Source organism: Aquarana catesbeiana, linkage group LG10 (assembly GCF_042186555.1).
Source record: "Aquarana catesbeiana isolate 2022-GZ linkage group LG10, ASM4218655v1, whole genome shotgun sequence".
Taxonomy (NCBI): domain Eukaryota; kingdom Metazoa; phylum Chordata; class Amphibia; order Anura; family Ranidae; genus Aquarana; species Aquarana catesbeiana.
Window position 1 is genome coordinate 4343055 of NC_133333.1, and position 16367 is coordinate 4359421.

The 16367-nt window shown below is 50.1% G+C and overlaps 1 protein-coding gene across 1 annotated transcript; it reads left to right on the forward strand.

Moving 5' to 3' along the window:
* Positions 1-3208: 3208 nt before the first annotated feature.
* On the forward strand, positions 3209-14661 carry LOC141110247 (aflatoxin B1 aldehyde reductase member 4-like). Its single transcript, XM_073601514.1, has 7 exons — positions 3209-3539; positions 6824-7011; positions 8080-8184; positions 9488-9584; positions 11127-11226; positions 12358-12490; positions 13045-14661. Exons 1-7 carry the CDS (start codon positions 3251-3253, stop codon positions 13204-13206), a joined length of 1074 nt encoding a protein of 357 aa, XP_073457615.1. The 5' UTR covers positions 3209-3250; the 3' UTR covers positions 13207-14661.
* Positions 14662-16367: the final 1706 nt, after the last annotated feature.

Here is a 16367-nt window from a genome sequence, read left to right on the forward strand (position 1 = left end):
CGGAGATGACAGGTGAGAGGGGCTGGAGATGACAGGTGAGCAGAGATGTACAGGTGAGAGGGGGTGGAGATGACAGGTGAGAGGGGGGTGGAGATGACAGGTGAGAGGGGGCGGAGATGACAGGTGAGAGGGGGCGGAGATGACAGGTGAGAGGGGGGTGGAGATGACAGGTGAGAGGGGGCGGAGATGACAGGTGAGAGGGGGCGGAGATGACAGGTGAGAGGGGGCGGAGATGACAGGTGAGAGGGGGGCGGAGATGACAGGTGAGCAGAGATGTACAGGTGAGAGGGGGTGGAGATAACAGGTGAGAGGGAGCGGAGATGACAGGTGAGCAGAGATGTACAGGTGCGTCGCTGTGGCTGTAGGAGTCGCTTGTCCGCAGTATATGTGGGCAGATGGTCCTAAATTGGTTAAAATATTTAATTTGTTTTAACAAAACCATTTTTCGCATTTTTCATTTTATTCCATAAAAAGGCCCCCAAGATCCTCAGCCCCCCATGATGCTCTTCACCCTTCCTGACCGGGGTCTGTACAGATGAAGCTTAGCTGTTGTAAAGGGTGAGTCAAGCAAGAGGAGTCATACTGTTGCTATAGGTAACCAAGTTAGGAAACAAGCTACGACGCCACCATGGGTTAGGCGTGGTAAGGTGACAGGTCCTCCGGTAACAAGGCGGCGATGTTCTGGCCCCCTACCTAGTAATCGGTTACCAGTAGCAACCAAAAATGAACCCATGTTCGGGAGATCCATGAAAGAGTCACATGGAATGGAAAGGAAAGAGTTAAAGAATGCATGGATGAAGTCTGTGCTACGTGCACGGCGGGACCCCATTCTGTCCCTGGGAGTCAGGTGACCGAGGTACGCGGACTGGGGGAGGGGCGCAGCCTCAGCCCCTCCCTCCTAATGGAATGCAGCGGCTCTTTAGAGGAACTCTGTATATTATTACTGCACACACTCCATGATACGGTTCATCTCTACACCAGGGAACTGCATTAATGTTGGGGGGGGGGGGTCATACACAGAGTATTATGGGATAATACCCCCACCTCCCAATCTTCAGTCATACATGGGGGGGTTATATAGAGTATTATGGGGTATTCTCCTCCCCCCAGGGACAGTCATACATGGGGGGGTCATATACAGAGTATTATGGGGTAATACCCCCTCCTCCTGAGGTCAGTCATACATGGGGGGGGGTCATACAGAGTATTATGGGGTATTAATCCCCTCCCCCCAGGGACAGTCATACATGGAGGGGTGTCATACAGAGTATTATGGGGTATTAAAGCGAAGTTCCACCCACATTTTGTACTCCTCACCATCCAGTACTAAACTGTACACTTGTAATGAATTACCATTTTTTTTTTTGGTGGATTTATTTTAGGATTTTTAATCTTCTACTTCCTCCTGTGTGGCCACGCCCCCCGCGTCATTTCCGGCTCTGCAATGTCTCCTGGGATATGTGTGTCATCAATCCCAGGAGGTAATAGGCATCGCCGAGTCGTAGTATTGTGTTATTTGCTATGAAAACCCCCGACCTATACTGCCCGCACCGCACTGCGCATGCGCGAGATCGGCAGGTGCATGCTGGGTATCCAGCATGTGCCCAATACAGGAAGAGATACTCTCCGGCTTCAGATGCCCACACATAGGATGGCTGCGGTCTGCTGGGATGGGACTTCCAAAAGTAAGAAATCAATGCTGCAAAATTACTAAATGGACCTTAGTATACAGCATAGCTTTACTGTAATACACTAATCATGAGTAATGAAGGGGTATATTTATCCAAAAATTCAAATCTCGGCCTGAATACCGCTGTAGCCTCCCTGGCGGTATTCCCGAGTGTGGCTCGGGGTTAAAATTCAGTACCATTAGCGGTAACCCCGAGCCACACTCGGGATCGCATTGCAGGATCCTGGGGCGGCTTTACTTACCTTGTCCCCGGGATCCTGCGATGTCCCCCGCAGTGTCCGAGGGCTCCGTCCTCCTTGGAAGCCTCTCCGTGCCAGGCTCCGTTCCCTGCGAGCGGCGCGACGCACGGGGGCGGAGCCTGGCGGCAAATTCAAAAAAATGTCAAAATCATAACACATACAGTACTGTAATCTTACAGATTACAGTACTGTATGACATTATTTCACATCCCTTTTGTCCCCAGTGCTCTGGCCCATGCCCTGCATGCAGTTTTACATGATATACACTGTTCTTTCTGCCTGGAAACTGGAGATTGTCCATAGCAACCAAAAAGTGTCCCTTTACGTCAAAAGTGGCTTTAGACCATCTAGAAAACATCGATAGTAAATTAGAACACTTGCAGAATTGAGCGATAGTGAATTGTGGGGAAATTTATTTTATTACTATTTTTTTAAATTTTTTTAAATTATTTATTTTTATTTATTATATTATAATTTATGTTTTTGTGTTTCAAACTTTATCATACCCGGGATATCTACTAGACTCTGGTTTGGACAGATTTAAGTGTGTTATTGTTAAGATTTACAGACCTACAATATAAAACGCCAAATTTCCATGCAAAATAATTGTACCGCTTTCAGCACCTAAAATCCGAAAGAATCATACCGCCAGGGACGTTAATCCCCTCCCCCCAGGGACAGTCATACATGGGATGGGGGGTCATACAGAGTATTATGGGGTATTAATCCCCTCCCCCCAGGGACAGTCATACATGGGATGGGGGGTCATACAGAGTATTATGGGGTATTAATCCCCTCCCCCCAGGGACAGTCATACATGGGATGGGTGGTCATACAGAGTATTAATCCCCTCCCCCCAGGGACAGTCATAGATTGGGGAGGGGGGGTTATATACTATACACATATATATATATATAATACACTGTTGCCCCCATATTTGGTGGGGGTGTCAATAATAGTTTGTTACCCCTTTATAGACTCCTCTGCCCCTCCCCCCTGGTACTTGCAGTTCACGCCCCCTCTGGACCGCCTCTTTCCCCTCCCTTCTCCAGCCCGGCGGATGGTTCAGAGACAGGGGGCGGGGCATGATTAGGGATATGGGCGAAGTTAGCAGTCTCTGGACCGCCTCTTTCCCCTCCCTTCTCCAGCACGGCGTATGGCTCAGAGACAGGGGGCGGGGCATGCTCAGGGCAAGGGGCGGAGTTAACAATCTCTGGACCGCCTTTTTCCCCCTCCCCTCTCCCACCGTATGGCTCAGGGACAAGGGGTGGATCCAATGATAGGTAGGCGGGGCTAGTATTAGCATATAACGGGCCGGCGCATGCGCGCTCCCGCCATGCTGTCACTGTCCCGGCGGCTCCTGTCCTCTTCTCCTCTCCAGCAGTACCGGACCGTCATGTCTCGTTCTCCGCCCACCGCCCCGCCCCCTCCGGGGCTCCCGCGCACCGTGCTGGGCACTATGGAGTTCGGTCGGAGGATGGACGCGGAGCAGAGCGGGGAGGCGGTGCGCGAGTTCCTGAGGCGCGGGCACGATGAGCTGGACACCGCTCACATGTACGCGGATGGAGAGACCGAGAAAGTGCTGGGGGGGCTGGGCCTGAGCGCCGGAGGTAAGAGGGGCGGGGCTAAGCCTGGCCAACCAGAGGCCGAGGGGGCGGGGTTACTGGTGTATCCGGAATAAGAAGTCCTAGACCCTGGTGTATCCAGAATAAGAGGTCCTAGACCCCGGTGTATCCAGAGTAAGAGGTCCTAGACCCCGGTGTGTCCAGAATAAGAAGTCCTAGACCCCGGTGTGTCCAGAGTAAGAGGTCCTAGACCCCGGTGTGTCCAGAGTAAGAGGTCCTAGACCCCGGTGTGTCCAGAGTAAGAGGTCCTAGACCCCGGTGTGTCCAGAGTAAGAGGTCCTAGACCCCGGTGTGTCCAGAGTAAGAGGTCCTAGACCCCGGTGTGTCCAGAGTAAGAGGTCCTAGACCCCGGTGTGTCCAGAGTAAGAGGTCCTAGACCCCGGTGTGTCCAGAGTAAGAAGTCCTAGACCCCGGTGTGTCCAGAGTAAGAGGTCCTAGACCCCGGTGTGTCCAGAGTAAGAAGTCCTAGACCCCGGTGTGTCCAGAGTAAGAGGTCCTAGACCCCGGTGTGTCCAGAGTAAGAGGTCCTAGACCCCGGTGTGTCCAGAGTAAGAGGTCCTAGACCCCGGTGTGTCCAGAATAAGAAGTCCTAGACCCCGGTGTGTCCAGAGTAAGAGGTCCTAGACCCCGGTGTGTCCAGAATAAGAAGTCCTAGACCCCGGTGTGTCCAGAGTAAGAGGTCCTAGACCCCGGTGTGTCCAGAGTAAGAGGTCCTAGACCCCGGTGTGTCCAGAGTAAGAGGTCCTAGACCCCGGTGTGTCCAGAGTAAGAGGTCCTAGACCCCGGTGTGTCCAGAGTAAGAAGTCCTAGACCCCGGTGTGTCCAGAGTAAGAGGTCCTAGACCCCGGTGTGTCCAGAGTAAGAGGTCCTAGACCCCGGTGTGTCCAGAGTAAGAGGTCCTAGACCCCGGTGTGTCCAGAGTAAGAGGTCCTAGACCCCGGTGTGTCCAGAGTAAGAGGTCCTAGACCCCGGTGTGTCCAGAGTAAGAGGTCCTAGACCCCGGTGTGTCCAGAGTAAGAGGTCCTAGACCCCGGTGTGTCCAGAGTAAGAGGTCCTAGACCCCGGTGTGTCCAGAGTAAGAGGTCCTAGACCCCGGTGTGTCCAGAGTAAGAAGTCCTAGACCCCGGTGTGTCCAGAATAAGAAGCCCTAGACCCCGGTGTGTCCAGAGTAAGAAGTCCTAGACCCCGGTGTGTCCAGAGTAAGAAGCCCTAGACCCCGGTGTGTCCGGAATAAGAGGTCCTAGACCCCGGTGTGTCCAGAATAAGAAGCCCTAGACCCCGGTGTGTCCAGAGTAAGAGGTCCTAGACCCCGGTGTGTCCAGAGTAAGAAGTCCTAGACCCCGGTGTGTCCGGAATAAGAAATCCTAGACCCCGGTGTGTCCAGAGTAAGAAGTCCTAGACCCCGGTGTGTCCAGAATAGGAAGTCCTAGACCCCGGTGTGTCCAGAGTAAGAGGTCCTAGACCCCGGTGTGTCCGGAATAAGAGGTCCTAGACCCCGGTGTGTCCAGAATAAGAAGCCCTAGACCCCGGTGTGTCCAGAGTAAGAGGTCCTAGACCCCGGTGTGTCCAGAGTAAGAAGTCCTAGACCCCGGTGTGTCCGGAATAAGAAGCCCTAGACCCCAGTGTGTCCAGAGTAAGAGGTCCTAGACCCCGGTGTGTCCAGAGTAAGAAGTCCTAGACCCCGGTGTGTCCGGAATAAGAAGCCCTAGACCCCGGTGTGTCCGGAATAAGAAGCCCTAGACCCCGGTGTGTCCAGAGTAAGAGGTCCTAGACCCCGGTGTGTCCAGAGTAAGAGGTCCTAGACCCCGGTGTGTCCAGAGTAAGAGGTCCTAGACCCCGGTGTGTCCAGAGTAAGAGGTCCTAGACCCCGGTGTGTCCAGAGTAAGAGGTCCTAGACCCCGGTGTGTCCAGAGTAAGAGGTCCTAGACCCCGGTGTGTCCAGAGTAAGAGGTCCTAGACCCCGGTGTGTCCAGAGTAAGAGGTCCTAGACCCCGGTGTGTCCAGAGTAAGAGGTCCTAGACCCCGGTGTGTCCAGAGTAAGAGGTCCTAGACCCCGGTGTGTCCAGAGTAAGAGGTCCTAGACCCCGGTGTGTCCAGAGTAAGAGGTCCTAGACCCCGGTGTGTCCAGAGTAAGAGGTCCTAGACCCCGGTGTGTCCAGAGTAAGAGGTCCTAGACCCCGGTGTGTCCAGAGTAAGAGGTCCTAGACCCCGGTGTGTCCAGAGTAAGAGGTCCTAGACCCCGGTGTGTCCAGAGTAAGAGGTCCTAGACCCCGGTGTGTCCAAAATAAGAAGTCATGTGATCGCCTGGGTGGAGCCAATACGTTTTGGTGTATCCAGAATAAGCCAGGAATGGTATATAGACTCGGCTGTAGTTTCCCAGAGGCGCATCTTATAACATTGTTACATCTGTGTTTTCAGAATAATCTGGTGAGCGGGTCACATGATCAAACAATGGATATGTTTATCCAGAATCAGTGTGAGGAATGGGTGTCCCCTCCCCCCTCGGTGTACTTTGTCCCGTCATTCACACTGAGATTTGAGTTCATTGGATGAAGATTACCCGAGTTTTGTAAATGATTCGCCCCTCTCCCCCCCTCCCCCTCCCCCTCCCCCGGGACACACAGACAACACTCCACTGATCGCTCAATCCAGAAATGTCCGGATCTGGGAGGAGTTTTATCACTATGACCTCATTGGGGAGAATATCACTCACTTCCTGCTGAAGTGAAATGGGGGGAGGGGTTATCACAGGACAGGGAGGCGGAGCCAGCAATAAAACATTGTCAGAGGTTTTCACTAGGGATGCACTGAATGGGTTTTTTGGTGCCTAAACCGAAAATAAATCTTCCTTGATCCCGAAAACAGATACAGAAAGTGACTGTTTTTAAAAATAATTTTTATACAGGAGATGGTCAGAGACTGCAGACATAGTACAGGAGATCAAAGCAGCCAGCCAGTGCCCGTCAGATGCAGCCAGCCAGTGTCCCCATTGCAGCCAGTGAAGGGAGTGGAGAGCCACCGCCTGTTTGATTACAGCGCTGGGAACATCACAGCTTTCATTTCAATAGCTGTGTCTTCCCCGCTGCGCGCCCTCACATACAGCCCCTCCCCCTTATCCAGGCACTTTGATAGACAGATCACCCGTCCCATTGGATTTTACTCCTTGGTAGAAAAGTGTGAAATCTGGGGCAGCAAAGGGGCAGAAATATGGGGCAGCGATATGACCATCACACAGGAACTCTAACGTCGATCTTCCGTCTCTCTGGCAGTGAAATTGGCTACAAAGGCCAACCCCTGGGAGGGGAAGACGCTGAGAGCGCAGAGCGTGCGCCAGCAACTGGAGACCTCCCTCCAAAGACTGCGGACCCCCAGCGTCCACCTCTTCTACCTGCACGCCCCGGACCACCAGACCCCGGTGGAGGAGACCCTGGAGGCCTGCCAGCAGCTGTACCAGGAGGTGAGAGGCATCATGGGTAACCACTCCTCGGGTCTGTCATGTTTGGTATCCATTTACTCGCTGCTCCCCCCTCCCCTCCCAAGTTGCGGTAAAGTTTCATTTTTGTGTATTTTTTTTTTTTTTTCTGAAAATATGTATTTGGTAAATAGCTGCACAATTATCCTACAACATGAACAATGGTGAGTGCCGCCACTTTATTCTCCGGGGTCTCTGCTGTCAGAAAACAAATTGCATGCAAAAAATGAAAAGACAAAATGTTCACAACAAGAGGAGAAAGACAATAGTTGCTGCCTTGTGATTGGCTGATTATTAATTTGTGTTGCCGAGCAATTGAACAATTTGTACCTAATAAAGTGTCTGGGGAGTGTATATTGTACATTCAGCAATCTCTGCCCCCAAGGAGCTTACACTCTAATACCCCCAACTCACATATATACACATACTGGAGACCATTCTCCTCCATGTCTTTGGAGTTTTGGAGGAAACCGAGGTAACCGGAGAAAAACCGCACAGGGAGAACATGCGCTCTCCAGGCAGGTAGTGCCGTGATTGGGGTGCAAACGCACAACCCCAGTGCTGCCGGGCGGAAGTGCCGACCACTCAGCCGCCGTGCTGCCGGGTTATTCTTCATCTCCCAGAAGATTGCGGCTTTTCTGCGTCTCTCCTGTCCCCGGCATTCACAGTGTCAGCAGAGCTCAGACCGTGCGTCCCCGGTGATTTCTTCATCTGAACTCTCCCTCCCTGAACTTTGTACTCCACAACCGCCCAACCACAACAAAAGATTGTTCACAGAATAATAAATCACATCTTATCTTCCACACATCAACGCCCTAATCTTCCAGCTTTACAAGTCTCTAATATTGTAGAGACTGCAATATTGTAACTTTGCCTAGGCTCGGATGATGTCGCCAGTCTGCTGCAGGCAGGAGGAAGCATTTCCTCAGTCTCCCCTCCCCCAGTGATCAGACTGTACATTGTTTTTTTGTAGAAAGGGGAGGAGTCATTTCCTCAGTCTCCCCTCCCTCAGTGATCAGACTGTACATTGTAACTTTGTTTTTTATCTTCCAGGGCAAGTTCAAAGAGCTGGGCCTTTCCAATTACGCTTCCTGGGAGGTGATGGAGGTGTACTGCATCTGTAAGAAGAATAACTGGGTGCTGCCGACCGTGTACCAGGTACCCCTTGGATGTCCATTCTGTCCGCCCGTCTCTGGGCTCTGCTGGTCCATGATGGGACTATGAGGTCTTTTCCTGAAGGGTGTTCCTGTTCACCTACTTAAAAAGGGACACCGGGCATTCCATACCCACCTACCCACTGAAGGTCACAGAGGAGGAGCAAGAGGGCCCATAAAGCACTGTGTTGAGAGGCCGGGTCTACATGGTGAAGGGCGACCCAACAAAGGATGGCACATGGGCCTCTCTTCTCAGAGATCCTCTGACTTATGATTGATGGGATGTTCTAGATCAGCTTTCCTCATCCCTTTAGTCATGGGGGAACTCTGGAAATAATGTTCAGGTCTCGGGGAACCCCCTGCTAAAAAGAACTACAGCTCATAGTGCATTAGCCACACCACACTGGTGGTCATGGCGAGAAGGGCAGGGCCAATACTAGGAGGGGGGGGGGGGATTTGAAAGGGCACCTGCCCTGGGTGCTGTTTGATGGGGGCGGGGGGTGTTGCTGAGCTCGTCCCGCCCCTTACTGACAGAAGTGGCTGCAGTATCACTCCTGTCAGAAGGAGCAGTGGCAGATAGCTGCTGCTGGAGGGAGGATTCACCTTTCTCCTCCCACCAGCCTGCATGAGGTGGAAAAGATCCGGCGCTGAGACAGGGAACTGTCCTCAGTCTCAGCGCCACTCTGCTGGGGTGGAAAGAGGGCAGAATGTGTCCTTCCACTTTCCCCATAATGTGACCGGTCATGTGATGAGCAGGGTGGAGATGCTGTGAGTACCAATCTCCCAGTACAACGGGGGAAAAGGAGGCGGGTGCAACAACTTAGGAGCATGGGGACACCTCATGTAAAGGGGGCTCTATTGGGGGCACCTTATATAAAAGAGGAGTCTACAGGAACTCCACTTGGCGGGGGGGGGGGGGGTGCAATTTGCCATCTCCTTGCCATCATTCCTTAGACTGGTAGTCAGTAGACAGAATGAACAGTGTTGCCGGAACATTGTGGGCACCATCAGGCAGGAGATCAATTCATCAGAGCTTAAGGAGCCCCTGGTAACTTCTGAAGGAACCCCGGTTGAGAATGGCTGTTCTAGATGATTGGGGGGGGGGGGGGGGTGGCTTCTTACACAATCCATAGTTGATTTCTGCTATCATGGGTCCATCATCCATTTACAGCACCTCTGGGTGGGGGGCTTCTTACACCATCCACAGTTGATTTCTGCTATCTTAGGTCTCTCATCCCTTCATTGACATCTATATGTAGACATCTGAGTCATGTCACTATAAACTCTGACAATTGCTCCCTCCTCAGGGTATGTACAACGCCACCACGCGCCAAGTAGAGACGGAGCTGCTCCCATGCTTGCGCCAACTCGGAATACGGTTCTACGCATACAACCCGCTGGCAGGTGAGATGGTGCGCACTTGATAGTCTATCATGGCAACGACTACTCTACAGTGTAAATATTATGGGCGAATTTCGGCCCCAAGGAGTTTAAGAGCAGTTTGGGTCTGCAAAGTTAAACTTTCACCTGCCTTCACCCAGCGCTTTAGTTGAACACCCTAAATGTATTCTTTAGGAATAATATTGGCCTAAACTTTATATCCAAAAAATGGTGTACCCCTGACCATCACACCTATATGAGCTTACTGGACATCTCATTCTCAATCCATGGCCATTTATATGGAGTTGATGCCCCCTCTTATGACCATTTAATATGGAGTTGCCCCCCTTCTCCCTACGACCATTATTATGGAGTTTCCCCCCTTTGTGGCTACAACATCATGCGCTCTTCTAGGAAGTTTTTCAACATGATTTTGTAGGGTATCTGTGGGATTTTGTGCCCATTTGTGAGGTCAAGTACTGATGTCTGATAAAGACCTGGCTAATGTTGGGCTCCAAAAAAAAAGACCGGGCCTAGAGTCAACGTTCCAGTTCATCCCAAAAGTCTTTGGTAGGGTAGAGGTCCGGGCTCTGTGCAGGACACTGGAGTTCCTCAACCCATCACACCTGTGTGAGTTTGTTGGACATCTATTCCAAAATTATGGCCATTAATACTGATGTTAGATGAAAAGACGGGGACCTCATGTTGGGCACCAAAAAAAAAAAGACCTGGCCTGCAGTCACTGTTCTAATTCATCCCAAAGGTGATCAGTAGGATTGAGGTTAGGGCTTTGTGCAGGACACTGGAGTTCCTCCACCCATTACACCTATATGAGCTTGTTGGATATCCATTCCAAAACCATAGCCATTATGGAGTTGCTACCTCTCACCCCCCAAGGCCATTAATATGGAGTTCCCCCCCTTTGTGGCTATCACATCCTCCACTCTGTGAGGTCAGGTGGAGCGGGCCCAAACTGGTCACCCCATGTCTTTATGGAGCGGGCCAAAACTGGTCACCCCATGTCTTTATGGAGCGGGCCAAAACTGGTCACCCCATGTCTTTATGGAGCGGGCCAAAACTGGTCACCCCATGTCTTTATGGAGCGGGCCAAAACTGGTCACCCCATGTCTTTATGGAGCGGGCCAAAACTGGTCACCCCATGTCTTTATGGAGCGGGCCAAAACTGGTCACCCCATGTCTTTATGGAGCGGGCCCAAACTGGTCACTCCATGTCCTTATGGAGCTGATCAACCCGCTCAGTCATGGTGGAGCAGAAAAGGGTCTTTACCAAATTGTTACCACAAGGTTGGAAGAGCACAATTGTCTCCAATGTCTTTGTATGATGGAATATTACAAGGATCTTTTACTAGAAACCCCTGAACATCATCATTGGGGAGAGATGTTCATATACGTATAGCCATGTAATATATGTCAGTCTATATCCATTCACTAGAAATATTGATCTAGTATTATACTTACAGAATTGTAGGTAAAAGGTCCCAGGACTGGGTGGTATTACTGAGGCAGATTATGAAATGTACTCTTGTTTTTGTCTTCTGTCACCAGGGGGGCTTCTAACCGGGAAGTACCAGTATGAAGACCAGGACAAGACGCAGGAAGCTTCCAGATTTTTCGGGAACAGCTGGGCAGAAGTCTACCGGAATAGGTGACTCTCATCCCCCTCTCCTGCCTGACCTGGCTTGCACCTTTCATTGGATATGGGAGTTATGTAAGGCAGCCCACTGCTTGAATCAGGACTGGGGACTCTGGAGGGGAGCACTGAGGCAGGGTGTTGTGATGGTTTCAGGAAGCCCCTCCCACCAGCCATGATCTGCCTGCATTGCATAGAGGAACAGAAAGACCCAGTGATGACATCATTGTGTCTAAAATAAGATACATAAAACCGATTTTATTAAAAAAATGTCATTAGCATGTTGATAAGGGGGAGGGATCAGGGAGGGCAGATTACACTTCAGCTTTAACTCCAATGTGTGTTGTGTATATAAATAACTATGAAGGTATAAGAGGAGTCACTGTGCTGCTTGGCTTATTGCCGCGTGTTATGTTGGTGGTGTAAAGCGCAGAGGGATGATTGATGGAGGGGTGGGAGGAGCAGAGGGATGATTGGAGGGGTGGGAGGAGCCGAGCGATGATGTAGGGGTGGGAGGAGCCGATGGATGATTGATGGGTGGGGTGGGACTGATTGATGGAGGGGTGGGAGGAGCAGAGGGATGATTGATGGAGGGGTGGGAGGAGCAGAGGGATGATTGATGGAGGGGTGGGAGGAGCAGAGGGATGATTGGAGGGGTGGGAGGAGCTGAGTGATGATGGAGGGGTGGGAGGAGCTGAGTAATGTAGGGGTGGGAGGAGCCGATGGATGATTGATGGGTGGGGTGGGAGGAGCCGATGGATGATTGATGGGTGGGGTGGGACTAGCAGAGGGATGATGAATGGGGTGGGAGGAGCCGAGGGATGATGAATGGGGTGGGAGGAGCCGAGGGATGATTGATGGAGGGGTGGGAGGAGCAGAGGGATGATTGGTGGAGGGGTGGGAGGAGCAGAGGGATGATTGATGGAGGGGGGTGGGAGGAGCAGAGGGGTGATTGATGGAGGGGGCGGGAGGAGCAGAGGGATAATTGATGGAGGAGCCGAGGGATGGATGGGGTGGGAGGAGCTGAGGGGTGATTGATGGAGGGGGTGGGAGGAGCAGAGGGGTGATTGATGGAGGGGCGGGAGGAGCCAAGGGATGAATGATGGAGGAGCGGAAGCGATTATTAATGGTGTGTGTCTGTGGCAGGTATTGGAAGAAGCATCACTTTGAAGCCATCGATTTGGTACGCCGATCTCTGGAGGAGATGTACAGCGCCGATGTCAGACCCAGTCTGACCGCAGCCGCACTACGTTGGATGTACCACCACTCCAAGCTGCAGGTTAGTTCATTAAAGAGACCCTGTCCTCAACACTTGCAGGCATTTTTCATGCACTTGCTGTGTGCCTTGGCCCTCTTCACTACTCGGAATATCCTATTACTGTCTGTGCTGGCCCAGCTCCTCACACAACATTTTATATCGCTGCTGTGGGAGGAATGAAGGAGGATACTATAGATCAGGCTTTTTACTGCCAAGGAACCCCTGGAGAAATGTTCAGGTCTCAGGGAACTCTTGCTAAGATTAATCCATTGGTGGTCTTTGGGAAGATGCCCCCTTAGTTATTCCACTGGCTCTGCCAAGTGGTGTTGGATGGGGGCACCATCAGACTGGAGGTCAGCAGGCTGCAGCACAAGGAACCCCTAGCTACCTCTGCAGGAAGCCCGGCTGCTAAAGAATGTCGCTTGAGTGATGGGCTCTTGGATCCTCTGGGGGTACTGCCATCCCATGTGAGAGCATGGCGGCTTGCATCTGAGGCTTCTCACACAGGCATTGCAGGATTTCTTTCAGACCAAAAGCTTTGAATGTATTTTGACACGAGTCTCTTGTCCCCTCAGGGAAGTCGGGGTGACGCGGTGATCTTGGGGATGTCCAGCACGGAGCAGCTGGTGAACAACTTGGCCGGAGCGGAGGGAGGGCCTCTCCTGTCCCCGGTGGTCGCTGCGTTCAACAACGCCTGGAACCTGGTCGCCCACGACTGCCCCAACTACTTCCGCTAGAAGGAAATCTCTGACTGTCTCAGTGATTATTTACTTAATTCCGGCTGTGCCTCTGATTAAAGCAGAACTCCAGACAAAACAATAACTGTTTTTAGCCATGTGATTCACACTGAAAGAGAGGGGGGGGGGGGGTGATGCCAGTGTCAGGAGAAGGTCAATGCCCCCCTTCCCGTGAGCTGTGCACTACTTCAGCAGAAAAGGATGCAGGTTCTTCCCTTTTTAGTGCCCCCCCCTCCATAGAAACACCAAAGATGGCTGCTGTATCTACATACCCCTCAACGACAGCGCTCCTCCTGTCACTTTTATTCTAATGGTATGATAAAATGAGCTGCTCTCCTGCTCCTAGTGCCTGAAACATGTTGGATATCAGCCCCTATTCAAAGCAGCAGAGCTTAGCTGATTGACTTATACAGACACTCCCCCTAACAGCCTGATTTTGCCTGTGCTGGGTGACTGTAGGACAGACCCAAAACTGGACCAAGTGCGGCTCTTTATATATGGCTGATTTTATAGGAAACCACCTGAGTAGACCCATATGTTGCCAACAGCTCAATTTGAACAATATTATAAAGAAAGTACACCCCAAGGAATACTAGGGACTTTTCAGGCAACTAATGAACGATTGAAATTTATTATTATAAAAAAAAAAAAAAAGTGCATATAGGACCAAAAATAGAATTTTACATATTCAGCATAAACAAGATCATATAAGTGACATGAATCTAGAAATGCAGATCCTTCTATGCTGCTCCCAACACGTTTCTGCACCTCTGTAGAGTCCTTTCTTCAGGGGTATAACGTATGAGGGAACACGGCTGTATTGGTATTTTACAATGAGACAAATCGCATATAAAATTCATGTTCTCAGCAGACTGTATATGTAAAATTCTTTTTTTTTTTTGGTGCTATATGCACCTATTTTTTTATAATAATCAATTTCAATCCCTTTATCAATCATTGATTAGTTGCCTGAAAAGTCCCTATTATTCCTTGGGGGGGTACTTTCTTTACAATATTATATATGGCTGAAGTTCTGCAAAGTTCAGGCTACGTACTTTTTTTTTTTTTACAGTAGTAAGCTTTATTAACACCAGGAAAGAAAGTAAGGTAATGATGGTATATCAACGCATTTCACCCACAATGCAGGTTTAGTCATAGAGGGATAAAATACATTGGAACGGCATTTTGTCACCTTGCCTGGTGTTAATAAAGATTATTGCAGTTTAGGACAAAAAAAAACCCATTGTGGGTAGCTTGTCGTTTTTGAATATTCGGTGTGGGAGTCGAGCACCCCCAGCCTGTTGCTGCTTGTTGGTTGCCAGGAGCTGAGTGCTGTTTGAAGTTCTGGTTGACGCACCGCCCTCCATGTATGAGACCGATCGTTCTGTATCTAAATCCAGATTGTGAATTTGTAAATGATTAAATATTTGATTAATAAAATCGGAATGCAAAGTATCTGCCTGGTCGTTGCAGAAATCACTGAATGGCGGGTTATGGGCTGTTGTCGGTCTTTTGAAAACGTCTCGATATAAAGTTTCTGGACACAGACAATGACTAGAGAGAGAAAATAGGTTTAATAAAAGCGGACCTGAAATAAACGTTCCCAGAGTACATGAATAAATCCCGCCATGCCACAATATACAGGCAACGGTATTGGTGAAAATGCTCCTTTTTTATCATTAAAAAGCCATCCTTGAGTCAGTGACTATGCCTGGACCGGGGGGAGTCAGCAGTCTGCTGCAGGCAGGACAAAGCGTTTCCTCAGTCTCCTCCCTCAGTAACAGTCACAAGGTAAGGGGGGCTGATTTGTGAACACAACCAAGAACTGCACAGGCACCAGGATTTACACAATTGTGTCATCTCTGAGCCGACATCTCAGTGCAGGAAGCAGATGGTGACCCCCGGATGTTAGTACAGTTTCTGGTTGTACTGGTTTTTTAGGCTTTTGCACACCTTACAGCGGTTTAAAAAGGGAACCTGGCAAGAAGTATGCAAACTGCCTCTGTTTTTGAAGGCTCTGCTCTACTTTTTTACTTCGTGAACCTCTAAATCAGGGGGTCCCAAACTGACAGCCCTCCAGCTGTTGCGAAACTACAATTCCCATGAGGCATTGCAAGGCTGACAGTTACAAGCTTGACTCCCACAGGCAGAGGCATGATGGGACTTGTAGTTTCACAACAGCTGGAGGGCCGCCAGTTTGAGACCCCTGGTCTAAATTGTGGGGTGGGTGGGGGAGGCCAGGAAATACAAAATATAAAGCAGGTTAATCATTGGCTTTTAAACAAGTAAGCCAATATCTTGAGAGGTTCCCTTTTTAATTGTGATTTCTGGACTGCACTCCAATCAGACTACAGCAGTAAACTCTGACAAAAAAGGAAATTCCCCTAGTGGTGGACTTTAAAGGCACATGTAGAAGAGCGTAGAAAAAGTATGTATAATATAGACAATTTATTGATTTGGAAACATAATAAAAACATCAAGCATAAATATAACAAAAATTGGAATGAATGCGAATCATGTACTTATACACAGATATAATGTTGATACCAATATTCTTGCACCCGACGCGTTTCGGAGTTACTTAGCCTCCTTCCTCGGGGGTGGATGTAGGTTTACAGAAAATTCTGATAGTGGCTCAGTAGATGGTTCCAAGGGAGTACGTAATAGATACCTGATATTACAGAGTATTATGGGGTATTAATCCCCTCCCCCCAGGGACAGTCATACATGGGATGGGTGGTCATACAGAGTTTTATGGGGTATTAATCCCCTCCCCCCAGGGACAGTCATACATGGTATGGGTGGTCATACAGAGTTTTATGGGGTATTAATCCCCTCCCCCCAGGGACAGTCATACATGGGATGGGGGGTCATACAGAGTATTATGGGGTATTAATCCCCTCCCCCCAGGGATAGCCATAGATTGGGGGGGTATATTTTACACATATGGACCCCCTCTCTTCTCTATCTACACCTCCTCCCTTGGTCACTTAATAACTGCCCATGACTTCCAATACCACTTATACGCTGATGACATCCAAATCTATCTGTCTACTCCTCACCTCACTCCTTCAGTCTCCTCTCGCATTACTAACTTACTAACTGACATATCAGCATGGATGTCGCACCACTTCCTTCAACTTAAATCTCTCTAAAACTGA